General features: G+C 37.9%; 1 protein-coding gene across 1 annotated transcript in view; it reads left to right on the top strand.

Moving 5' to 3' along the window:
* LOC133845701 (cAMP-dependent protein kinase type II regulatory subunit) overlaps window positions 1–26,858 on the top strand; it is a 36,456-nt gene that overhangs the window by 1,826 nt on the left and 7,772 nt on the right. The window contains 2 exon segments of the mRNA XM_062280246.1: window positions 488–746; window positions 25,862–26,084. Of these exon segments, the coding sequence (XP_062136230.1) occupies window positions 25,874–26,084 (211 nt within the window). The 5' untranslated portion in view covers window positions 488–746; window positions 25,862–25,873.

The following is a 26,858-nucleotide window of genomic DNA, read 5'->3' on the forward strand; positions in this document are numbered from 1 at the left end:
CTGCAAACGCGAACTAACGGTTAAACAAGCTGTCGCCTTAAATTTAACAACTGATATTTCCAGTCACTTTCTGTATGTATTTGGTATATTTTTGAGTGAATACATAGCACATTCACAATTTCAATCAAATCTCATAAAATATTTCGTTTAAACATCAAAGTCAAGCACACAAACAAATAGAGAATAAACGCGGGCTAGCAGCAGCAACAGCAGCAGCAACAGCAGTAGTATTGCCGTCGTAACGTCAGCAGCAACCAACAACAACAGCAGCAGCAAAAATTGAAGCTTTGATTTTGCCGTAAGAGCCTTCAACTTCGCCTTCGTCGTCGTTGTCGTTGTGCCCGACGCGCCCTCACCCTTGCCCACCGCTTTGGTTGTACCTTCGCCATCGCCTTTGCCTTTGCCTTCGTTTTCGTTTGCGTTTTCGCCCCCGATGATAAACCCAAAACAACCAAACCCAAGAGTAACAAATTAAATTTGGTTTTAGCCAATAGCAGCAGCAACAACAACAACTACAGCACAGCAACAACAATCATCATCATAAGAAAGAAGTAAAAAGTCACTGAGTGGAGACAGAGAGTGCGAACGAGCAAGCGAGAAAGAGAGTGAGTGAGTGTGTGCGAGCTAAAGTGCGAGACAGAGAAAGATAGAGAGAAAGACAATCATCAGCGTTGTCGTCGTCGTCGTTGCCGTCGCCGTCGTCGTCGTTCCGTTTTGTGGTTTAGCAGCAGCAGCGTCAAAGTCAGGTGAGTGTTTGCACATTGTTGTTGGTGTTGTGTTATTGTCATTATTATTATTATTTTTAGTTGTTGTAGTTGTTGCTCTCTGTTTGCTTCTCCACGCGATTAAATATTTTACGCGCTTATCAATAGCTCCAAGGGTGGCATTGCTTGATAAACAAATAAAGCGCTTAGCACGCGTTTTCAACTCTGGTGCTTAGAGGGGGACGTATTGCATCGGAGAAGAAGGGGGAGGAGAGCAACAATGACAATTGCTGATTTCAAATGTGCATCAAGTGGCGGGGGGATTATCATTGAGTTGGCTATGTACACACATGTATCACCTCAAGTTAATAGTTTCTGTTGCCTTTTGGAGTGACAAATATTCAACTACATTCTTCTTCCTTGTCTCTAGACATAATTTCCTATAACTCCACTCTGTAAACTTTTTCTAACCTATACTACGAATAAAAAAAAAAAAAAAAAAAACACGCACACACATCCATCAAACTCCATCATCTATCAGCATTAGCGGGGCCACCGGTCACCGTTAGTCACGCGCATAGCAGTACCAAAAGCAGAGCAGCGACCAGCTGGTGACGTACTTACATAGAGATGGGAGTGGGGGGTATTGAGATGGTGCTAGTGATGGCAAAATGGAGCTGTCGCTAGAGATGGCAAGTGGGAGTAGGAGTGGAAGTGGAGTTGGGGGATGGAACTGTGCAAATACTTACATACCAAATACCGTATAGCATTCAATAGCCTGCGGCAAGGTTTGACTGTGGGTCCAAAGCATGGCTACGTTTACGGCCTTTTCGCTCCCTCTCTCTCTCTTTCCCTCTCGCTCGTTTTGCGTTAACGTTTTTGCTCTTATTCACTTGTGCCCGTAAGCCAGATTCCTTGCATGTCCGCACGTTTCCTGGCCGAGGAGCCACGCTTATGGCCCTACGATGCCCTTGCTCTGGCGTCTTATTTCATTTTCGACTGGGGGCTGTTGCTTTATTGATTGAGCTGCGCCCGATACACAATTTCAAGATGAATGTAATACATTATTGGAGCTTAACGTTACAGATAGCTGGCTACTCCTCCTCCTCCTCCTCTTCTGTAGTTTACTCTTGTGGACTCTCATCCTGTAATTAAGCGTAACGCATACGTAAAGCTTATAATGAGCTTTGTTTTCTTCTCTGAATTCTTTTTTTTTTTTTTTTTGGCTTTGGTTTTTTGCATAATGAAGCAGCTTAAAAGCATCGAGAGAGCATATATTTGATACCATATTTTCCTTTTACAGCTGTTAATTATGTGGTGACAAAGGGAGCGGGGAGAGGGGAGAGGGGCGGCGAAGTTGTTTTTTCGGGATCCCCGGGTTCGTTGTGTTCAGTTTCGTAATAAGTCATGAAAAACTTTTTTGTGTGTGTATGCCGCAGCTCAAAGGCATTTTTATTGACAGACACTGTGAAGGCAGAGCGCAGGAGGCATCTGTCCTTTTTTGTATGTGTATGTGTGTGTGTGTGTGTGTGCTTGTATTTGTGTGTGGGCGTGCCGGGCTTCTGCCAGTGACAAGGGTTTTGTTGTTGCCTTTTCTGCTGCTTCTTGTTGCACGTGAAAATCCCATCATAAAGACAAGAGAGCAACCTTTGTGCAGGTTTTTGTTGTTCTTTCCATTGTTGTTGTTTTAGTTGTTGTTTTTTCTTTTTGCTGATACCTTTATTACTTTTTCATTTCTTTTAGCGTTCAATTTTCCCATTCTAGTAGCATTTTGATTGCGAGTATGCTTCCTTCTTTCTTTTTTTCTCGTTGTGAATTTCCAATTTATGTGCAATACTTTTGCTCATTCGGAAATTTCTCAATCTTTCGGATACACGTAGATCTCTCCAATTGCAGGTGCAAAGAATCGCAATAATAATAATAATAATAATGTTGCAAGTTCCAATGAAAATTGTTTTTGGCGCGAGCATGATAGCGAAAAAACAATGGGAATCGTTGCCAGAACTCCCCGGCGCATATGCAAATTAATTTCGGCATAAGGTTTTTGCCATAGCTACGGGCCAAAAATAGCAGCGAGCACACATAAAATTTTAGCATTGCGCTAAATAAACAAAACTCAAAGACTAACAATATAATTTGGTTTCTTTTTTTTTGGTTTTTGTTTTCGATAGAGGAAAGGAAAACCAAGCTGTAGTCGTATGTACATATATGGACAAACTACATGGCGTATGCGCAATAATTTGGATCGTGTGTTTTTCTTTCGACTAGCTAGCTGCTACCTGGCGTCGAAAAAGTTAATGCGTCGTGGGGCTTAATTCAATTTGCAAGCGACCAGCACTAAGACCAAAGTTTGTTCAATGAATTTAACAAACTTAACTTTAACTTAAGTTACCTAAACTTAATGTTATTAATTAGTTTGCTGCTGTTGCTGTTGTTACTGCTGCTTGGCCGACTTAACGCTAATTTAACTAGCTTCCAAACAAATACCATTTAAATACTCTCGCTTGTCTTTTTGCTTTCGTGACGTCAAATGTGAAATGTGCTGCGATTGATTATTTGTAAACAAAACTCGAATACAACACGAATCGGTTGTGATTGTGTTTTTCGATTCGAATGAATCACAAATACTGCAAATATGAGAATTGCTCATAATTTGCAAAAAAAAAACAACAATTTGTTATTAACAAAGTGGCCAAGAGTTTGTCCTCTTTTTTATTGCGTGGGAGTTTTGCCAAATTAAAAACCAAAACAAATAAAACAACAAAACACTCTTGAATAAGAACAATCATTAGAATAAATATTCACAATTTTCCTCATAAATGCTGCGTATATCAAATAAAATGAAAATCCACATAAAAAACGTACGTCGAAGATTTCATACACTTTGTTCTGAAATTTTCAACGAAGCAGAAATTAATCACTTTCGAATTCGTTTCTCAATTCGCAGTGTATAAAAAGATTTTCGTTTCATTTTTTTTGTTGCGTCGAAAATGTGTTCGGCAATCAGCAAGAAAATGAAAATCTGTTTAATTGCCTTGCTACAAAAAATATAAAAGCAAGAGCAAGAGCAACAAAAAAGAATACGAAAGCGAAAACCAACACACAAAAACCGACAACAAACAAAAAGTCGTACAATAAAAGCAACGACCTTCGATAGATGCCAACAGTTCAGACCCAGTTCCTCCCCAACCATCTCCCATTCCATTATCTCTCTCTCTCTCTCTCTAGGTCTCTCTCTTTCTTTATCTCGACAGCAACAGCTTCCCTAAGCCAACGGCAAGCAAACAAAATCCCAAGTTCATCAATATTTCTATCTCATTTTTGTGGTATTCTTGGTTTTTGTGGGAGGCGCAAATTTCTTACAAGCTCTGGCTCTGAACAATTAGCAGCTGTCGACTAGGCCAAAACGATAAGAGCCAACACAGAGCACCACGACTAAACGAAGTTGCCATTTAGTTATAGCCATAAAATTTGATGCCTAGCATAAATTCTATATTCTTGGGAAGGAAGTGAAAACGATGTGCAAATTGTAATTAATACAAGTATTGTCAATGCCATAGGATACGAGTAATCGTAATACATAATGGCTCACTCTCTAGTTGATGTCCTTAAAGTCAAATACACATTAAGTAATTGCTAACATCGTTGTTAATAGCTTTAACCTATGAAGCTGTCCTTCATCATTGGACTCTTATCCTGAATCTTAAATCCGCTTTTGGACACTCCATTGGGTTTGACAAATGGGTTCTCTTCTCTTCTGTTCTCTTTAATCCCTAGATGTGTGAACTTGTTAGGTATGTTTTTGGGGCTTAGTTGAAAATTCTTAAGTCATTCATTTGATTGCTTCGCAACTTTTGTTGTTTAGCATATTTTACTTTGAAAAAGTCACCAAACTAATTAGACCGGGATGCGGTCGTGACTGCCAAAAACTTTCTATAGAAAATTCCAAGAATGAACTCACATATCAACCCTTATAGACTTTACATTTACATAAATTGCTTTTCCCCATTTCAAGGCGAAATATTTAAAAAGTGTCATAAACAATGGAATAGAAAAATGTTTAACGCGAGAGCGCAATGATAAGGAAAAATAATAGAGATAAATTGGAATATGGGGTACCTAAAGTATATATACATACTATATAAGTAAATTGGCTGCGATAGTGCTTTGCTGCTGGCCAGACGATAAGCAGGCCAAGCACGTGAGTTGGCCAATTCCAAAGCAATTTTCTGTCACATTTAAGTAACGCACAAAGAGCCAAAAGCCAAGTGGCAAAAGCCAAAAAGATTGCGTATGCGTCGCGTTGTACACAAGACGACAAGAGCCTAGCTAGCTAACAACAAACACTAAATGACTTTTAAAAGCCAATTAACGCACGATATGAGCCACGAATCGACTCGACTCGACATGGACACGCCAATATGGTCTGTCAATATGCTCAGTTTGTCAATGGAAAATCGGTCGATATGTCGCACGTCGACGTCGACGTCGAAGTCGACGTCGCACGCCCGCACATTTGACAACTTTGCCGCTCGTTTTGACAGTTATTGTTGTTGTTGTTGTTGTTCGTGTTGTTGTTATTATTACTGTGGTTGCTGGCGGTAGTGTGGTTGCCTCTATTGTTATTCCCTTGGCGGCTGTGACAATTCCTTTTTTTTTTGTTTGTTTGTGCCCGACCAAAAAAAAAGAAATGAAGAAAATGAATTTTCTGTATGTATGCCACTTCTGGCCATTTTATTTTTTATTGCTGCCGCCGCTGTTGCTGCCTGAAACGTAAGAAGCATTTTTCCCGTCGCGTTTTTTTATTAGCAGTAAATTAGACTTTGTGTCGTCGCTCCACTTACAAAAACGTTATAAATATACGAGTGTACTGCAGGCAACGTGGGTGAATCAAAGATTCATTGAAAGATTAACTCAAAATGCTGATTCTGGCAAATAGTTTCAATTTATGTCTCGCCATTTTGAGCATTGTACTTAGTGACTTTTCCAGCATTTGGCCAACACAGCTTGAAGTTTTTAACCTTCCTTCAGTTAGCTACACAGAAAGAAAAGTAATTGAGAAATTTAAGGATTGATTTGCAGATGGATTTTTATAATTTTTAAGGATGTGCATTCAGTATAAAATTGTTAAACTACACAATACACTTAAAATATTAGATTAAGTATTTACAATTTCAATTAGTTTATAGCTCAGTTAGTTAGAATTCTCGCAAATCATTCTTTTTCATATAGTGTGAGGTCTTTGGTTCAATTACTGTGATATAAACGGTTATAAGTATTTTTTAAATACCATATGGTATTAAATTTTAATCCCGAACTTAAGTATGTTGGGAAAATTGAATCCCAAAATTAAAGAATTCCTGGAATAAAAACATCAAGTATAGTTTGTCGCACTTTCGTTAAGAAGACACACAAGATTATTCATATATTTAAAGATCCCATTCGATGTATTTATCCCCGTTTTTTTCTGTGTAGCTTATCTAACTATCTCGCCTTGTCCTTCAGCGTCTAAAGCTCCCTCTCGAAAGTTTACAATGATAGTAACACAGTGAACTAGTTTGGGAAAGCAGTAACAGCTTGTGAGAACTTGTGTAACTGCAGTAAAAATGATTATTAAATATGATATTTGTAGGTCAAGTTAGCTCACCTGTGTACCTGTGTGATTACTAAGTTCACAAAACTTACAGATACGCCCTCGCATCCATATATTCTACGCTTAATTTGTTTGTCTTTTGTTCTTTTATGAAACGCATAAATTGAAAGCATTAAAAAAATCTATATGTGTACGTACGTATATAATATATAAATGTGTGTATATACATTTAATATAATGCGATGCACAAAATGAAACGAGAGCAAGTAATGAAATGATGGAAAAAAAAGCGACACCCACGCAGAGCAAAAAATCGAGTCAACAACTACAGTCAGCAAATAAGGAATTCAATGGAATTGACCCAGTCTGTGGTGTTTGGTGTGTGGGGAAATTTTGCAGACTCAATTTCGAATGAAACTCTCTAATTTTAATCTCATTTTGTTGGAGTCTGAGAGTCGTCAAAGTTCTCTTTCTATTCTGCCTGCCTGCCTGCCTGATAAGTTATCTACTTAAGTTGATTGTGTTGACGCATTTGATAAATCCCCACACCCTCCTCCTCCTTCTCCTCTTGCATTCTAAGCAATTTGCTTCCCCTTTTGCGTAACTTTTTAGCTGCTTTAATTTTCGTTCGGTCTTATCAAAAGTCATATAAGCGAAGTAAATACAAAAAACTGGCAACGCATTTGGTGACGTCTTTTGGTCAATCAACTGGCCGGGGATTTTGGCTTTTTGATGACACCTGAGTACCGTTAGCTGTCGCTGTGGAAAATGGCTTGGCTAATTAGAAAAACTTTTAGTAGTAGAGTAGCGTAGAAAACTTTTGATTTTACTGATTGCAAAACTTTGCACTCTTGTGTACATGGTATTAATATAGACAAAATATCCAACTGATTGACTGACTGACTGACTGACTAGCTGACATTATCAGGCTCTTAGCTGTTGCTGCTGCTGCTGTGGTTGCTGCAAGTTTCTTTTTGTGGGCCTCTCTCACTCTCTCGTTTAGCTGGAAACTTTGCGTTTTAATCGATTTAACAATTTGCCTTGGCGAGGCCAGTTGTGAGAGAGGCAAACATAAAAGTCATGCTTACAACTTACATACAATAAGGCGGAGCACTAGCTGTGTGACGTCAATCGACGCTGTGATGGCTAATGGCCAATAGCCAGCAGGCAACAGATATCCAAGAGCGCCAAGTGTGATCAAAACACGAATAGCCAAAGCAAAAGCTAAAGCTAAAGCTGAAGCTATAGTCGAAGCCACAGCCAACATCCATGGCTAAAAGTTTGCTTAAGCTCGGCGCCCACATTGAACACAACTTTCAATAGGTACACCATAACATATAGTAGGTGTACTTATAGTCATACTTTGTTACTGTTATTATTGCAGCAGTGTGTGTGTGTGTGTGTGTGGGGGCCAAGTCAACGTTGCAAACTTGCTTGCACAGCCAACACATTAAAACTATTATGTTTTCACTTCATTTCGGCTCAATAAAACTGCCTTAAAAGGGGTTGAAGTTCATTCATTGATTTGAGGCATGCATTAAGGTTATTTTTTCGAAAGATTTTTCTTTTTATAAATATCTAATCTGAAAGAGTGCGAAAAAGTCTGGCGAAAAGTAAACGCTGGTTAAAAGTTTTACGAAAAATGAAAGTGACAAGTGCTTAGCAAAGTAAACTTGCAAAATATTTGCGCAAAACTTTTACTCCTAACTAAGCGCCAGCTAGTTTAGTTAAGAATAGAACGAGTAAAGCAGAGTGCTGAAAATAGAAGCATAATTAGCAAAATGAGAAATACGAGATTGAACAACATGGCTGACTAACGAGCGGAGCTTGTAAGTTTTCCTGAACTGATTTCTATCTCTTGTTGATTAATCACTTAAATGTTATCCTTTCAATGTCCTCTCCATTTGTCTGTGTGTGTGTGTGTGTGTGTGTGTGTGTGTGTGTGTGTGTGTGTGTGTGTGTGTGTGTGTGTGTGTGGGTGTCGTAAAGGCAACAAGAAACAGTGCATTGGACTCGACTCTGATTTGATTAGCTTTTAAGAGACATGTGTTGCCGTAACCGTTGCTGCTGCTGCTGCTGTTGGCTGCTAATTGATGCCAGTTCAGTTGGTTGTGGCAGTCTCTTGGCCAATGGCATCCGCATTTCCATTTGCCATTGGCCATCAACTGTGTGGCCAACTATCGAAAGTTGGCTAAGCAAATTATGGGTTGTCCTCTGTTCTCGTCTAAACTAATTGCTGATCTCGGACGTTTGCAACCCGAGGCAATCAAATCAACAGTTATTGTTCGTGTGTGGAGCATGCAACTGCATCTTTTGCTGCTTCCAAATTTGATCTACAAATTGTGCGTTCAACAACTTTTCATCTGCTCTTTCCGCTCTTTTCAAATCAAAAAAAAAACATGCTGATTAGTTTTTGTTTTTTTGTTGTTGTCTTCTTTCCTTCTACCTCACTTCTTATGCTTTTTGTTTGCTTCGTTTTTTGTTGGCAAAGTTTTTTAAAAAATTGACTTTCATTGTTTGTTGAAAATTGTTTGCTTATGTTTTCGTCATTGTTGTTGTAGCTGTTTTGCTTTGGCTGCTTGTTAAAAATTGTCGCAAGTTTTTTTTTGAGTGCGCCTTGTTTGCCTTTTGCCCTTTGCTCCTTCTGTCTTTCAACAGTCTCATCAATTTGGTGTGTATGCTTGTGTTTCAGCCTCTTTCTCTCTCTCTCTCTCTGTTGAAAAAAAGGTTCAGATTTCATTGTTGCCTTTGGGTGGCGTTGCTATCTCGAGCGGCTTAAAAATGTCGCTGCATGTTAAGATGCTTAAAGTGCGGTAAATTTGTCAAAGCTGGCGACCCAAAGCGACCCTTGTACAGCAGTCCACAGACATAGACACAGAGACTGAGATAACATTTGACTTTGCTTCATAACGCAACGCAACGCAGAGAGATGTCGAGCTGGAGCCTTCGTTTAAGGAGTTAGGTCAACATTTGCTAGGCCAGTGCATAAATTCTTATGCAAAAGTGAAAAACCTGCATGCTACCTATGCATAACTACATACATATACATGTACATGTAGTCCTCGTATATAGACAGTTATGTGTTTCCGTTGCAGCTTGCAACATGGGGAGCTTGGGCTTTGTGGCATTACGCTGTTGGAAGTTAAGGGCTTCCAGGCTACATGTTGCGCTTTTGTATTGCGGCTCAAAACGTGCACATGCAGAATGTCCGTGTGTCTGTGTGTGTGTGTGTGTGTGAACACGCATGAGGGCTCACACACACACACTCACACATGCTGAGAAAGACTCGCAGCATATGCAGCCATAAATAAACATAAGTTGTCGCTTTTCTCGCTCCCTTTTTTTCCATTTCCTATTTCCTCTCTTTTCATATGGATGCCACAAGCAACAGTTTTTCATTTTATTTTAGATTTTTCTTTCTTTTTTTTTTGTTGTATACTCCCGCATTGTCCTTTGGTCAAAAGCGTGTGGGCGTGGCACGATGCTTGTGCCACAATCCGGCCATGTGTGCGCTCACATATACATTCATATATGTACTATATAGTAGATATAGCTGTGGTCGTTGTGTTGTTCCTGTTGCGGTTGTTTACTTAACTGCGCAAAGTTTGAAGTGCTTTTTGCATGACACAACAACTTTGTTATTGCAAATGGCCATTTTCAAATACAAAATCCCACTCATTATCTATTTTGCTTTCGAAGAAGAATAAATAAAAGTTTTCTTCACATAAAAGATTTCACTTCCCACGGAAAAACATTCTACCGCACACTGCGGTTCTTGTTTGTGAATGAAATTCAGTATTCATTTAATATTAATATTCAATACCTTACAATAAATATAGAAATGCAAGGAATAGTTTTCTATAGATATAATACTTATTTTGTTTTTTTGTGTAAGCATCAAAGTATTATATAGACATCCTTCATCAAATTAAGTTTATTTATTAGTATTTTAAATAAGGAATAAATAAGAAAGAATTTCTTCTAATCATTAATATTTAAAGAAACACAGTGCGGTGCAATTATTAAAATATACCAAATTAATATACCGAAAAAATACTAAAATATAGCATATTTGTATAATATATCTAAATACTTCAACATTTAAAATACATCAAAAGAATATATGAAATACTGCTAAAATATACTAAAACTTTTAGTATACCTAATACTACCACATTTTAAATATACCTTCATTTAATACTACTACATTTAAAATACATCATATGAATATACTAAATAATACTAACTTATACTAAAAGCTTTACTTCGAATTTCTAAATACTACCACATTTTAAATATACCTTCATTTAATACTACTCCGTTTAAAATACATCATATGAATATACGAAATAATACTAAATAATACCAAAAGCTTTATTTCGTATATTTAAATACTACCACATTTTAAATATACCCTAGTTAATTTGGACGAATGTCAAGATTTGTGTTCACAAATTATTTAGTCAATGTTCTTGCTAGTATATAAACATTTCACACTTTGTTTAGTATTTAGTAGACATAAATATTACATTAAGAAAAGTCCTAATTAATTGTATTTATAAACACACATTTATTCTATTTGAAATTTATAAAAATCAAATAGCTAAGAGGATATAAAACTGCTTTACTCAATTGATTATTATAATTTAATTAAAAATAGATAGTTGAATGAAATTTCAATAAGTTAATAGCAATCAATGGCAAAGTAGACAACAATTAAGTACTTTTTTACGAAGAGTATTTCAGCCACTTGTTTCAGACGCCAATCCATATGAATAATCTATTTTAAATTATGCAATTAATTTGCGTTCTCTCTGGGCAAACAAATTGCCAGCTATTTGTTTGGCAATTGTCTGAGTGGCAGTGTGCTGCTTGCTGCTTGCTGCTTGTTAGCCCCGTTCACTCTTAGCCCGGTTCTGGGTTAAGTGCCCATAGCCGCATTAGCCGCAATCATGGGCTGGCATTTTGGCATGTATGTTTCTACCAAGCACTGTTTTTTTGCGTTTAAAAGCAAATCTATCTGTCACATTTTCCCATATCAATAATGAGTGTCACAGAATGTTGGCAAACATACTCGTATATATATGTATATAGAGTGTAGTACAATCCGTTGTTGTTGTTGTTGATTCTGTCACATTTCGTAAATAAGTGCGACAATTTAAACATTTGAATATTTAAATATGCATATGGCAAGTGTGTCGTCTAAATGGCCTTTAGTTTTATTTATCGCTCTCACAAATGTCACTCGAGCGTTTCATTGTTGTTGTTGTCAGTTGTTGTTGCCAAACAGTGACAGCTAACATTCCATTGCCGGGCATACGATATCTTTATGACTTGGCACAGTTTTGTAATGTGGGTGAATTGATTGCCACTGCCACACACCGCATTCATTTAAAACTTAGCTGGTAGTTGGTAGCTGGCAGACTGGTCTGCATATATAATATATTAAGTATACGCCACATGTGACGTCAGAGACGTGCACTACCTGCATTTGTCTTATGTCGTATTGTTTATTCAGTTGGTTCAGTCCAAATCCAGGCGATATTAAGTGCAAATTTCAATGCAGCTCCGTCTCTCTGTGTGTGTGTGTGTGTGTGTGTGTGTGTGTTTCCCACACTTGACCAATGACAGGATCACGACACATACACACACTTGACGTCAGTTGCCGCAATCTAGGCAATGGAAAGACTGAGGGAGGCGGAGGGGAACGGACGCAGCGCACTTGTGCCACATTTGTGTCGGCATGGACATGACATTAATAGGCCCTGGGCGAGAGGGAGCCGGAGAGTGAGCGAGAGAGACAGAAAGAGAGAGAGAGAGAGTAGCTTGCCTTGTTATAAAGTGATTTCCAATGCAGTTGCATTTGTCGTACAAGTCATTTGCATATCTCCGCTTCGCAAAATGTTTAAGTGGCCTTTGCAAGCAGCATATGAAAAACGGCAATGGGAAAACAACTGAAATTTAGGTTTATTTAACATTTTGCCGCTTGTTTAGCACATTTTGCACATTAACCCACATGCAAAAAAAAACACACACACACTCATAGAAAAAAGGAAGTCAGCGAAGGCTGCAAGAGGGTGGCATGAATGTGAATACATATGCAAAAAAAATGGCGAAAGTTTTATGGGTTAGGGGAGGGAAGGGAGGGCGGCACACTTTGAAGGTGTGCCTGTGTCTATTGTTTCGCTCATGGCGGCCATTTTGCATTGTTATGGCCAAAGACGAAGGCAATTTTCCAACTGCTTTTTACATAATTATCCATTTGGCGTATTTCTTATCCTCTTTTTTTTAATTTTTTGCTTTACGTCTTTTTAAGCAATGCCGCGACCCACTTTATAAAGAACTCTGTTGCTATCTGGCTTACGTATCGTTGTATATATGCAAAGCAACTGTTTTTAATTCTGTTCCCTTTGATTAAGGAACAGTTTCAACAAATTGCACGAAATTCGAATTTGAATTCTTTACGTATGATTAGATTCTGTTCTAAAACGAAGTTGATTGCAAACTGAATTAGTCAGTTGTTTTGTAATTTACAGAGTCGCACACGCACAATTTATCGGCTTTCATCTATTTATTTGCAAATTAGCAATAACAATTGCAGTGACTAATTTAAGATAATTGCATATTTGTAACTGAAATTGTGTTTGTCAGTCGTTGCGCATAAATGTATGCTACACAAATTGGGCGCAATTCATGCGTGTGAGCCTGCACGTGTGTGTGTGTATGGGTGTGTGAGGAGCAGGTGAGGAGTGAGAGTGAGGAGCATGTGCAGTTCTCTCTCTCTCTCTTGCTCCATCTTTGTCTGCCGTTGTTATTGGTTTTGTTTTCTCTGCTTGTTAATGGCGCAACAAAACACTTTTAATTATCACCGCATATACACACGCACACACACATACATCTCTGTGTGTGTGTATGTGTGTGTGTGTACAGGCCTGGTTCAGTTATCGACTTCAGCATGGCATGCAATCAAAGCAACCCAACGAACTGGAACTTTTAATGGGAAACGACACTGCATATCGGGGCTGTTGACTGTTCTGCTGAGGGGGAGGTGGGGAAGGGTGGGATTGTGTCGGGGTCTCCAGGCCTTCAGTCCTCAATTTGCCACCTCCTTCTCGTTATTATCTGGTGCCACTTGCCATGTTGTTAATTGCCAAAAAGAAGCAGACGCCAAGAGGAAGAGAGAACAAAACAACACAAAAAACAAAAAAACAACGCTCATGCGCAAGTTGAGCTGTCTTTTATTTTATTTTATTTTATTCTCCGTTTTTTTTTTTCTGTGTGAGACTCGTTTGCCCTCAGCACGCGCCGTTTAACAGACACGCGCTACAAATTTACCAAAAAGTGAGTTTAAAATTAAATGGAGACAACAGCGACAGCCAGCAACAAACATATTTCGATGTGCGGGGACGACGGCGACGAAGCGACAAATGCGTCATGTAGATAAACGTTTTGTTACAACACATAATCACCGTAGATACACCGCACTTGTAGCTAGACACACACACACACACAGTAGCAGGGTTTTATGTGTGTGTGTGTGTGTGTGGGAGAGGAGAGCTAGCTACCTTTTTAAAGCAGCTGCTTTGCCTCGTAATTGCGCTCTAATTTAACGCTAATGAGCGCCAAATCATTCGGCCAGGCAGTTTATCATTCCATCATCATCATCAACATCATCTCAGCGCATCATTGTGATTAAATATCAACTCAACAATGAAAGGAAAAGGAATACCGAAGGGGACAAAGGATAGAGCTCTCTGACAGTGACAGTCTTCATAAAATGTGCGTAGGCACTTTGCATACTTAAAGTGTGTCTATTTATTTATAGCTTGCTTCGGCTTCTCAGCCGGTTCATCTTCATCTTTAGCTTGTCTCTCATGGAATTCCATTGGCAAAGGCAGAGAAGAAACGATAGCCAGATAACCTAGGCACCAAGTTCAAGTCCAACGTCCGGCATCCAGCACAGCTGCTTCTGTTTCTGTTGCTGCTTTTGTTACTGCTCTTCCATTGTTTGGCTTTTGTTTCAAGGATTAGTTTTAAAAGCATTAACTTTGCGGCCAAGTTTTTGCTAAGGTCAGGCACATTAAGTGTGAGATTTAGCCTCCGGAGGGCAGGAGATGCCAACCTTCACCAAAAACTGTCGCACAAAGTTGCATTTAATAGTGGCTACTTTGAAATTGTTGCAGTCAAGCTAAATGGATAAGTTATTTGGCATCACTATTAAAGCTATTCACTGTAAGCGCAACCAGTGTTCATAATTTAAGTAGAACGAACTTAATTCTATCTATTTTACATATGTTACAATCCCTAACCCAATTCTAACCCAAGGTTTTTATTAAAACATAAATCACTTTAAGGCATGCCATTTCAGTAAACCACAATGGTTGAGTTGACAACAATTTAAAGTGCAAACTTGTGACAGTCATGAGCACATTTTGTGTTGAACTCAAATAAATTGCGTTTGCTAGACAATTTTATGCGCCATGATTTCTCATTTTGGGTTGTCGTCTCGGGCAGTAGAAATGTAAAGAAAAATCTCGAATGCTTTGGAATATTGCAAAACGATTTTAAGTTTTATGCATGCAAGAGGGAATTCAATAGATTATAATATAATTGAATCAGAGGAGGCAAAAGACAAAAACCACACAACGAGACAGCGCCAAAACAGGGAATAGAATGAGGCGACCAAAAGGAAGACAGAGTGAATGAAAAGAGACAGAGAAAGAGAGAGAGAAAGAGACTGATAACGTCAAAGGTTAAATGACAAGTCGTCGTTGGCGTTGCACACACTCAAAAACCAAATGCGAACAAATTGCGTTGAATTGACAACGAAATGTGATATATATACAAGTCGTTGGACCGCCCTAAGTCCTTCTATTTCTGCCATGCTTCCACCTCTTCCTCTACATCTTCTTCTTGCCAGTCCTCCCACTGCTTTGGCTTGTCTCCTGTGAAATTCCTTTTGACAGCGACATCTTAAAGACGTGCCAATACCATTGTGAGATCCTTTATGCCTTAGCCTTGCTTTGCTCAGCGCGCAAACGAATATTTCACATGCCCCAGACATGCGAGTGTGAGTGCGAGTGTGAGTGTACTCACTACGAGTACTCACGCGATTGTGAGTGCGGGTGTGCTTAGTGAGTATGAGTCAGCAAGCAGCATGGTAAAATTGTTAATGCCTTCTGAATACCAATTGCAAAGTCTCCCTTTTCTCATTACGCATACGACATGTGTAGCCTCCACGCCTCCACGTCTTCGCCTTCGCCCACGTCTCTGACTCTGCTTCTCTCCGCTTTTAGCTCGTTACTCGCCAACTCGTCCTTTCGCAACATCGAGCGCGTTAATAAATCAATACCCAGGCGTCGTATTTTGACAAACATTTCAAGCTGATAACCTTTTTACTTTAACACCGGTAGAGCTGATGAACGGGCCAAAAGGGCCAGCACACACCTTGAATACACACACACACACACACACGCATACACACATACATTCACACACACACGCATATATTGCAAAAACAAATAAGCATTTTGCCATTAAAGTTGCGTGACGAACTGAAATTTGCGCCAAAGACTCGCGGGACTCGTTTTTTTTTTCTTCCCTTCTTTTTTGTTGTTGTATTTTTTTTTTATGAAGCCCCCCACGTCACTTGTCTCTGCATGTGTGTGTGTGTGTGTGTGTGTGTGTGTGCTGATTCTGACATTTACGGTTGTTGCGCTGCTCGCTGTTGCTGTTGCTGCCCGGTTCTGGTTTTTTGGTTTTGGGTCTTGCTACGTCTTCAGCTCATAGTCTGCGTTCAGCGCCCTGAAGTATGCCTCGAAATTGCTTTGATGCCTCTTGCGTATGTGTGTGTGTGTGTGAGCGAGTGTGTGTGTGTCATTTTTTGTTGTCACAATGAGCGAGACGCGTGTTTTAGTGAGGCGACTTCATGCTTTACTTGATGTAAGTCGTCTGTGCACCCACTCAGGACAGCTTTTGCTTGACTTGCGGAAAATTAAGTGCTTGTCGCATGGCAAAAGCGGCTTTCTTCTCGTTTTTCTCCCCATTTCGCATTCCTCATTCCGCATTTTTTGTCGTTCGCCGTTTTTGGCCTTGCTTCGCTTTGCTTTGGCTGCCACTTTGATGCATTGACCGGAAACGACTGAATGCAAAAGCCAAGAAGAAATGGCCATATAAGTAGTTGGGCATACGTTTTCCTAAATGTCACTGAATACCACTTGAATATATTATAAAGTTACATTTACATTTACAAAATGAAGGATAGATGGAGAAATAATAGCTTGACTGGAGATTATGCGAATTTGAAAACGCAAATCGAAAGTGAATTGTGAAAAGTGACTTTAAAGCTTTAATGATGGAGATGAATGATAATAGTGATGAAAGCTATTTATTTTATAAAATAAATATTCTTAATATCACTACTATTAAGTACTTGTTAAAAGTAATACTAATAATCTCTAATACTTGAAAACTTTAAATAGAATTTAAATAAACACAAAGATGAGTGATAGAATTAGAAATAGAATATTTTCAGGTGGCAGTTCTTTTATTTTTGTTATATATTTTATTATTGTCTAGTTTAGAACCGAAATATGCTGTTTTCATTTAAATTTGGCTGAAGTAATATATTTCAATTTAATATTGCAATAATGTTGTACTTAAAGAGAAATGTTTGATGTGAGCGATAGCTTAACATATTTTCAGATGTGACTTCTTTTATTTTTTTAATAGATTGTATTATTGTCTAGTTTGGAACTAAAATATTTTGCTGTTTTCATATTAATTTGGTTAAAAGTTATATTAAAGGAATATATTTCAATTTAATATTGCAATAATGTTTTGCAAAAAAAAATGTTGATGTGAGTGAGAACTTTAAAATATTTCCAAATGAAACTTCTTTAATTTATTTTTTAAATTACGATACTTTTATTTTAATGTGCTCTAAAGCAATAAAGATTTCAAATGAAAACTCAAGAATTTCCCAGAAGTTGCTGCAATATTCAGGAAGCACTTCATTTTATTTAGCCACTTGTTTGTTATTTCCTTCAAGTTTTTCCCTCCCGCGATTGCTGCTTTAATTTTTAAACACTTTTCTCAAAAGCGCTTTTGGTAATTGGTGAAAAATCAATTCTCCATTATTTATCAATTAGATATTCAACCCTCGCGCTCTCTCTCTCTGGACACACAAAACAAGCATTTATAGATAGATTTATGTACTCGCATATTGATTTACGGGGGCAATTGAAAATGTTGTTTGGTATCTCTCTCTCTCGCTGTCTATATTTCGGGTTTCGGGGGGTGGAAGTAGTCAAGTGGCAAGTGGTTCAAGTGGTGCATAAATTGGCTATTTAATGGATCGTGTGTGCACAGTTTTATACTCGCATTTTGTTGTTTGTTTCACCGCCCCCGAAAAACAATTGCAATGAAAATCAAAATTTTAATTATGCATTTCTAGGCATTTCAACCGGCCACAAAATCTGGCCGAAAATGCGGGTCAAAACTTTTTGTGTGCACCCGGCAAACGACGACAAAAACAACAAAGAGAGAGAGAGCTACAACAGCGGCAACAGCGGAACAAAATTCAAGTGTTGCCACAGGGGAATTTTCATTTATAAAATTCTTGATTGTTATTCAGCTTGTTGTTCCTCTTGGCTGTTATTCGTTTTTTTTTTTGGTTGTTGTTTGCCAGGTGGTGCGTCAATTGAAAACATGCATTTTCCACCTGGCTATATAAAATTTCAATTTTTCAACAGCTTTGCTTTTTTCACAAGCGCTGCAAACTTTATTTTTCAGCGTGTGTTTGATCTGCAAATACTCTCGAAAAACGTGAAAAAAGAGCAAGCTATAGATAGTTTGTTTCTATATACTGTGTAGATACATAGTTTTCTCTTTTCATATAGATAAAAGTAGCCAAAATTAATTGTAGGAGTCTTGTGTTGGTATGAATTTTTGGTACCTTAAAAAAAGACTTCGTCTCCTGCTTTATTTACAATTTTTTGCATTTCTATAACTATTTCGTTTTGGAATTTTATCAGGATATATTCTGGAGATAAAGTTATAGACAGTTTGTTTTGTGACTATGCTTGATTTCCCCTTTATTTCCTCGCTATCCATTTTGAATAAAAGTTAAAATAGTGCAGCATTAATTTTAAAATTTTCCAAGTTAACATACCGCAAAATACTTAAAATATGCCAGTACTACATTGAAAATATACCATATAGTACAAAATATAACATATAATAACTTCTACAATTTGTATCTGATCAGAACCAAATCATGAAGACTATAGTTATAAATATATGTCTCATAAATCGCGACGCAAGCTTCAAAATTACGCTTGTTATTCGATTTTTATCGATGCGATGCTGGATTCTCAGATACGTTGGATATATTTATTAGATTCTTATAAATACATTTTTCGTCTCTGTTGATAGTTGCTTCCTGTTTTGATATTAATCTTTGCTGCCCCAAGACTTCGTATCTTACTTTTTATACTGTTTTGCATATCTACATTTATTTCCATTTACACTTTTATGTTTATTTGCATTCATGCATTCAATTTGAAATTCAATTCCTATGCAGAATAGAATTTTATTTAGAAACTTTTTTCGGAAAAGTGATAAAGAGAAACTTATAGAAACTTAATTTTTAGATTGCGCTCACTTTCCAATCATGTTGGATATATTTGCTTCAATATAAATTATTTTACTCTGTTGACAGCTGTTTCCACCCTTGATATTAATCTTTGCTGCCTTAAGTAAAGATTCCGTATTCAACTTCTTGTACTATTTTGCATATCTATATCTATTTGAATTTGCAATTTTATCTTTATTTGCATCATTGATTCATTCTACAATCCATTCCCTATGCAGAATATTTTACTGCATATTGCATATTGAATTGTTTTTATTAGCCTGCCTAAAAATTCAGTCGTGTTAAGGCCTATCTGGCATATTTATGGACTTGTTATTCTTTTTTTTTTTGGGCCATCAGCTTATAGCATTGCACTTGAGTTACTGTCCTGGCCTTGCCTGGCCGAACCCGAACGGTGTAAAGTTTCAGATACCCTCTGTGTGTGGGGATCCATGTCGTGTGTGTATGCATTTTGTATATGCGGAATTGATTTTGCCGCCCATTAACTCTTGACCCAATTCGACGAACACAAACTAAGGCAAATACACTCACAACGCTCACTTGAGCTGAGGTCAAGTTAGCTGTAGTTGTTTTTGGTCGGGGGCCTCTGTCAATGACAGAGGGCCAATGACAGAGCGGCCGAATGTGCGAGCTGGACATAATAAGTAGTTAGCACGTAGTATATACCATGTATAGTATTTAGTATATGTTAAACGTAGACCGACACACACACACATACTCACAACTGTTGTCAGTGTTACTGCTGAGGCTCTCATTCACTTTGGCTAATTATGGACAAGCCTGCGGAGTGTGTCCAGCGCCACACACACATTATGAAGTCATTTAAAACCCACGCACAGGTGTTCCACATTTTGTTGTTGACGTAATTTGATAGCTGCCGTTGCCATTTACTGTTAGCGGAGCGCTCTCTATTACCTGTTACCTGGAAAAAGGAACAGCTTCTATGTATTTTTTTGTGTTTTTTTGGGCAGCTGTTGCCTGTGGCAAATCAAGACTTCAAGGACAAGGTCAGCATCATACACACCCACACACAGAGCAAATCGTATTACGCAACAATTGGCAACATTTGCGTTGCGTTGCGTTTGCAACATGCTCGAAATTAAATTACAACTCAACTCAACTCGAAATGCATTTTGCCTTAATGCACTTGCAAGAAGATGAAATGCGGTTGCGCTGCAGTTAAGAGACCTCAACGGCTGATTAATGTGCACAAGAGTCCTGCAAATGTTGCCAAGGAATGCCACTGGTAGACCATAATCATTTTATGCGCACATCAAAAATCCCCCGAGGAAGAGAGACCGACAGAGAGGAAGAGAGAGACGGAGAGAGAGGGTTAAGCGGGTGAAAACAGGTGAAGCACATTTCTCCTATAGACTGCTGCAATGGCGACAAAAATGTGCAAAATTAAATTGGTTAATTCCATAAGAGCTGCGCAACCCGCTGGCTGACGATTATGACGTTGACGATGACGATAATAACGTTGATGACGATGATGATGATGATCATTATGTGGCCATATGCCAACTTGTGGTTGAAAAACGTGAGTGTACTGACGACCAACGATAAATGGAGTGTGCGTGTGTCACACACACAGCTCAGAGCTCAGCTCTGCAGGAGGTTGCCATTAGCAAAATTGCTAAAACAGATTTCGTATATAAAAATGTGACATTATTGCATAAAAAGTTATTGCATTCAGTCTTAATGTGGCTACTTAAAGTAAACGATAATTTAAATAGTAGATTCTTTAAAAATAGATAAACGCTATCCATGTCAACTGCAACGGCAATTGCAGACAATTAAAATGTCTTGCTGCTTCTGCTGCTGCAGCTGACATTACGCATACGCCGGGTATACAATTGCAGGTTACATGCTGAGCTTTCTCTATGCGTGTGTATGTGCGTGTGTGTGTGTGTGTTGCAGACAGTCATCTGCTCTTCTCTGTGGCGGAACTAGCTACGGAAATTGTAAGGAAATGAAAATGGCTGAAGTTCTTTTTCTGCTGTGTGTTCTGCTCTGGTTTTTTTGTTTGTCTTCGCACACTTAAAAAATTGCAACTGTTGCCTGCATGTGGTGCGTGGATGCAGTCGCTTAACTACATGCACTGAGAGAGAAAAGTGACGTTCGAAAAACAGCAATCAAAAGTTTAAGAACTTTTCGAACTTCAAGAAATTTGAGTGTATGGAGATTGCTCATTTAAGTGATCTTGAAACACGACTTTTCGATTTTAAAATGCTTGAAAGAAGAATATATTCATCCAGAATTAATATAGAATTTTGATCTTGATTAAAAAAACCACTGAGAGAATAGAGATTTCTCGATTTAAGAGATCTAGAAACACGAATTGTCGACTTACAAACAGCAACATATTCTAGAAATTCATTCATCATTTTTATAGAATTTTGATCTTGATTAAAAACAACTGAAAGAATGAAGATTTCTCGATTTAATAGATATTGAAACTAGAATTTTTGATTTATAAATGCTTGAAACAAGAATTTATTCTGGAATTATCTTGATTAAAAAAACAACTGAGAGAATGGAGATTTCTTGATTTAAAAGATATTGAAATAGAATTTTCAATTTATAAATGCAAGAATATATTCTGGAATTTCATCTAGAATTCTTGTAGAATTATGAGTTTGATTCCAAATTTGATCTTGTTGCTTCTGTTCTGATATTACATCATCATAATTTAGTAATATTATTTTTATTTTGGCACTTGTTTTTTTGTCTCTGTGTAGACAACTGAATAGCACTCGAGTTGCAATCGAACAGCTCACGCAATTGCAGCCTGCTGTCGTATCTGTCGCTATTTTAAGTTGTTGCTTTCAAAGTGTGTAATTTATTTATGCAGTACAGTGCAGTGCGTATTACGAGTAAACCACCTTGACCCACTAATTGGACGCCTCGTCGACAACAACAACAACAGCAACACAAATAATAAAAAGTCGTCGCAAATAGTTTTTCGCTCTCTGAATTGTATTTGCTTTTTTCTGTGCTGCGCCTATCGAGTTAAGATCGTGAGGTGAGAAATACAAAAAGACTGCAAAATGGTTGATAACAAAATATTTTTCCAAATTAGCAAATTAAACGTTAATCTTAGTTGAAAGTTTTGCCAATTGAAGAAGAAGAAGGAGTGGAAAACAAAGCAATTTTCGCATTTATTATGCATGAGTTGTATGGGGGGAGTTGGCAAGGTAGTGGGCGTGGTTCTGCTGATGGTTGTGGTTTACTGCAGCACTTAGTCGCTCACTTAGAGAGCAGGACATGGGGCCAAACCCATTTAGCTGTCAAGTGGCAATTGGCAACTACCAACCTGGCAAACTGGCAACTGGCAATTGGCAGTTAGCAGTTGGTTGTTGGCTGTTGGCAGTTGGGCAACACAAACACACGCCCACTAGAGAGACAAGCCACAGGCTGATTTGGTGGCAGCCTTTATTAGTTTGTAATTTTGATTTTAATATTTATTTATTCGCACCGCATTCTCTCTCTCTCTCTCTCTGGCCGCAGGACAAGTTGAATATTAATGAACTTAATTGAAAAACTTGGCTCAAAACAAAACTGTGTGTATGTGTGTGTGTGTGTGTGTTGATCCACAACAATAATGCTGTTATAACTGCTCTTTTTGCCTTGTGCTCTGTTCTGTTCTGCGCGCCCGCAAGCAAAGGCAAAAATTAATTTCCAAAATTACGACAAATACTTAAAATGTTGCGGGTAACTTTGCAACAAAGCGCGGCAGCAGCCAACGGCAGGAAGCACACCAGACTTCTGGGGGGGCGGCATGGGGCACAAACCAGAAGGGGAGAGGAAGGTGCAGAGGGGTTGCCAGCGGGAAACTCGAGTATAACAACAATAACTGTATCTCAATGCACAATTTACATAATTACGCATATTTGGCATAAACTTATAAATATTTATGTGCTGGATTTTAAATGAAGTTGTTGTGCTCCAAGTTGTTTGCTGCTCTCTCTCTCTCTCTCTCTCTCCCTCTCTCTCCTCTTGAACTATTCGCAAAGAGTGCAGGAAGCCAAAGGATTGCAGCTGAGCCAAGCCAGGATGTGAATAGAGTCATGCATGCGTGTGTGTGTGTGTGTGTGTTGCAGCTCTAAAATTGCGACGGCAATTTATAAATGAAATTGAAATTTAGTGCACAGCGCATAGCGTATTAAATGTGCATGGCAAATAAATGTTGACTTTACGATACTGTGAACACATTGAAAATGGGTTTTATAAATAGTCGTGTAGCATTGTTGAAGGCTACAATAAGGCACACAACATTCATTTGTAGTTATTATCGACAGTATAAAATATTATAATTGCCACTTTTGGGGAGACTTTCAAAATAAATCAAACAAAAATTTGAACCACAAAAATAATATATTCAAATTGAGTGCAACATCATTTGTAATCAAGTGCGTCAAAGTTAAAGTATTTCAAATGATTATATCAAAAAATACTAAAATATACCAAAATATATATTTGGTATTGATATATTTCAAATTAATATATCAAAAAATACTAAAATATACCAAAAGATATATGTGGTATATCAAGCACATATATGAGAGAGTGCAATATATACCAGACTATCAACCAAAGTTGGTGGTATTTTTTACATGTAGTAGTATATCGATATACCAAATATTACTTTTGGTATACTTGGTAATAACTTATTGTGTCTGCAAATGAATTGAGTAGATTAATATACATTACATGCATTACAGAAAACGTAAACTATAAGAAAAAGATAAAATAAGAAATAGATAATTTCTGATATGACATAGCTCAATATGAATTGAGTGCAATTTGAATTCTAAGAAATTGAATAGCAAATCTTCCGCACTTTTTGCTTTAACTCTAGCTTAAGCATTGTTATTAGTTTAAAAATGAATATTGATTGATTGAACGAATTCGAAAGCACGATAACAAGCTTCCATACTCTAGTCTTAAACACTGTTATTAAGTGAGCGATAAATGCTGATTGATAGCTAAAGGTACTGCTAATTCTGTGAACTTTATGTGAACTCGTAGTTAAGGTCGTCAATCAGCACATTTGGCAATGCCACCGAAAATACGTAAAAACACGGCAAATTCAAGAGAAATTGAGTGCTCAAGTGCCTAAAAGCTGTGAGTATACGTTAAGAAGTGCACATTATGCATACTACGTACTTACTACATAAATAAATACGTTCTTATTGTACGTATGTATGTATCTGTATAAAGTGTTTGTTTGTATTTGTGCATACAATATGCATGAATGTAATTTTGGCGCCCCTCGCTGCAAACAGCAAATTAGCATGAAGCTCACGTTCAACGTTTTTCTACGAACGCAACAAACCGGCGACAAATCTGAGCGACACACAGTCAGAAAAAAAGGCAACTGAAATACAATTTTAAAATAAATAAATAATATACCTCGACGTAATAAAAACGAAAATGAAAATTTCCAAATTGTGCAACGTTGAATCACGCGCCAAACGATGACGCGAATGATTCTCCCGCTCAACAACAAACCAAATGAGCTAGTTACAGTTTATGGTAAGGTTGCTGTTTGTTTGTTATTGTCGTATCCAATTGCTGTGTTTACACTTGTATATTGTTGTTGTTGTTGCTGTTGCTGTTGCTGATGAGGTGTTGTTGCTATTTGTTTTGCTGGTTGGTGTTGGGAATAGCTCCCCCGGGGGCAGCCTAAAAAAATGACCAATGGGAGACACTCAACTGTGGCTCGAGGTCAGACACACGCGTTGACAAATTACAGACTGCGGGCAAGTAGAGTGCGAGAGATATATGGATATATGTGTGACCCTACGGTCAGCAGCTCATCCAGTGCACAAGTATGAATTATGATTATCTCATGCACTGCATGTCTGTCTCTCAGTCTGTGTTCACTGTTCAAATTCAGTCGTGTGTTGTTTGGGATACTTGATTTCGTGTTTCGTGTGTCTCTGTTGCAATTAGTCGTAAATTGATTTGGTAATCGCTGACCTGGCTACGTTCATGGGAATGCCCTACACTTGACACAGTACACTTTGGAGACCATCTGCTACCCAATCGCCTCTCTCTCTCATCACATTATTTTCGCATTTACATTTCCAATGAATCGAAATTGTGTATTATACCTTTGTGACAAATGGAAATTTATGCAATAGGTAGAAGGAGTCATTTCTGGTTCCCTTAAGTATAAGTGTCTGTCCGTATATTCACTCAGATCTCAGATATTGTAAACGTTAAAGACAGACACTAGTTGACGACACTAGTTCTAATTGCTCTGGTTGAAAATCTGGTACATTTTCTTCTATATGGTATATTTTGAATGTAGTAGAATATCTATATACCAAATACAGCTTTAGATATATTTTAGTATTTAATCGGGGTTGAAAATCTGGTACATTTTGTTCTATATGGTATATTTTGAATGTAGTAGTATATCTATACACCAAACACAGTTTTAGGAATATTTTAGTATCTGGTCGGGATTGAAAATCTGATATATTTTATTCTTTATGGCATGTTCTGAAAGTGCCTATCTACCAAATACAGCTTAAGGTATATTTTAATAATTTCTCGTGCTAGTGATTTAGCAAATTTAATCGGGTAACTGGTATCTTTTAGTCGAGCACACTCGATTGTAGCTTTTTTGCTGGCTTTCAACTGAAATTGTGAATTTGAAATGAATGCCAGCCCATCGCTGCTATATTTAAAGATATCTGCACCTAAAGTACTATATATAGTACTTGAATTTTATACTCCTACTCGCATGTCGGCTGATAAACGCTATAAATAGCTGCTGACAGTCAGTCCTAATAATGAATTAATCAAATTGTCATTTATCATTATTTCTTGTGGCTCGCATAATAATAATTTGATTACGGTTTTCGTTTTCGTTTCCGTTTCTGTTTCTTGCCGCAGCACAGCACAAATATGTCTAGCGATTCAAGTCGACGCATTCAGGTGCCAGACGAACTGAAGGAGGTGCTACTGCAGTTCTCCATAGCATATCTGGTCGAACAGCCGGTGGATCTGATTGACTTTGCCGCCGAATACTTTAACAAACTGCAGGCACATCGCCCCAACACAACAACAAGCGACTTAAACGATGATAATCAGAGCATCAACTCACAGGAAGGCGACGGTAAGTTCAAATACATAACAATATATACAATAGTATATACTAAAGAGTATAGTATGTAAATAATATTATATCGATCGAATTGAAGATGTGCCTACTTGAGTTACTTCTTCAAATGGAACTTTTGAGTTGTTTTTGTGTGTATAAGTAATTCATCTTTTGCTTAACAGAAAATCAATAGTTGTGTATAGGGGGGAAACTGTCTGAAAATGAACAATACGAACATTGCGTGTCTCAACAACAACAACAACAGCAAAAGCAACAGCAATTCCTTTCACTCGTTGTCACGTCTGTGTCGTCAATGGGCCGAGGCACATTTCAGGCATTGCTTTAACTACTTTAACTGCGTGCTGCAGTTTCTCCATTTTTTTTTTGCGATTGCTTTTTATTTTGATATTTTTAGCTTTTAACTTTTTGCTATTGCCGTCATGCAATTTGACGTCAAATGGGGCGTATGCGCAATACGCATAAATAACCGCTGAAGGTCTCGGCCCAAGCAAGATTTGGCCTAAAACTCTGCACTAAATTCTAATTATAAAAGTGAGAAGCAACAAAATGAAAGCGTAGAAGGTAAACTCGCAACAATTTGTTTTTTATTTTTCTTCTTTTTTGTTGCTCTTGTTGTTGCGAATTGAAAAGTTTTTCGGGCTGCTGCACAAAGTTTGCGCCTCTCCCAAAAAAAAAAAAACTTCAAACTGTGTGTGTGTGTGTGAGTGTGTGTGTGTGTGTGTGTGTGTGTGTATCTGATACTGTATCTCATTATTTCGCATAATGCGG

Source organism: Drosophila sulfurigaster, chromosome 3 (genome assembly GCF_023558435.1).
Source record: "Drosophila sulfurigaster albostrigata strain 15112-1811.04 chromosome 3, ASM2355843v2, whole genome shotgun sequence".
Taxonomy (NCBI): Eukaryota; Metazoa; Arthropoda; class Insecta; order Diptera; family Drosophilidae; genus Drosophila; species Drosophila sulfurigaster.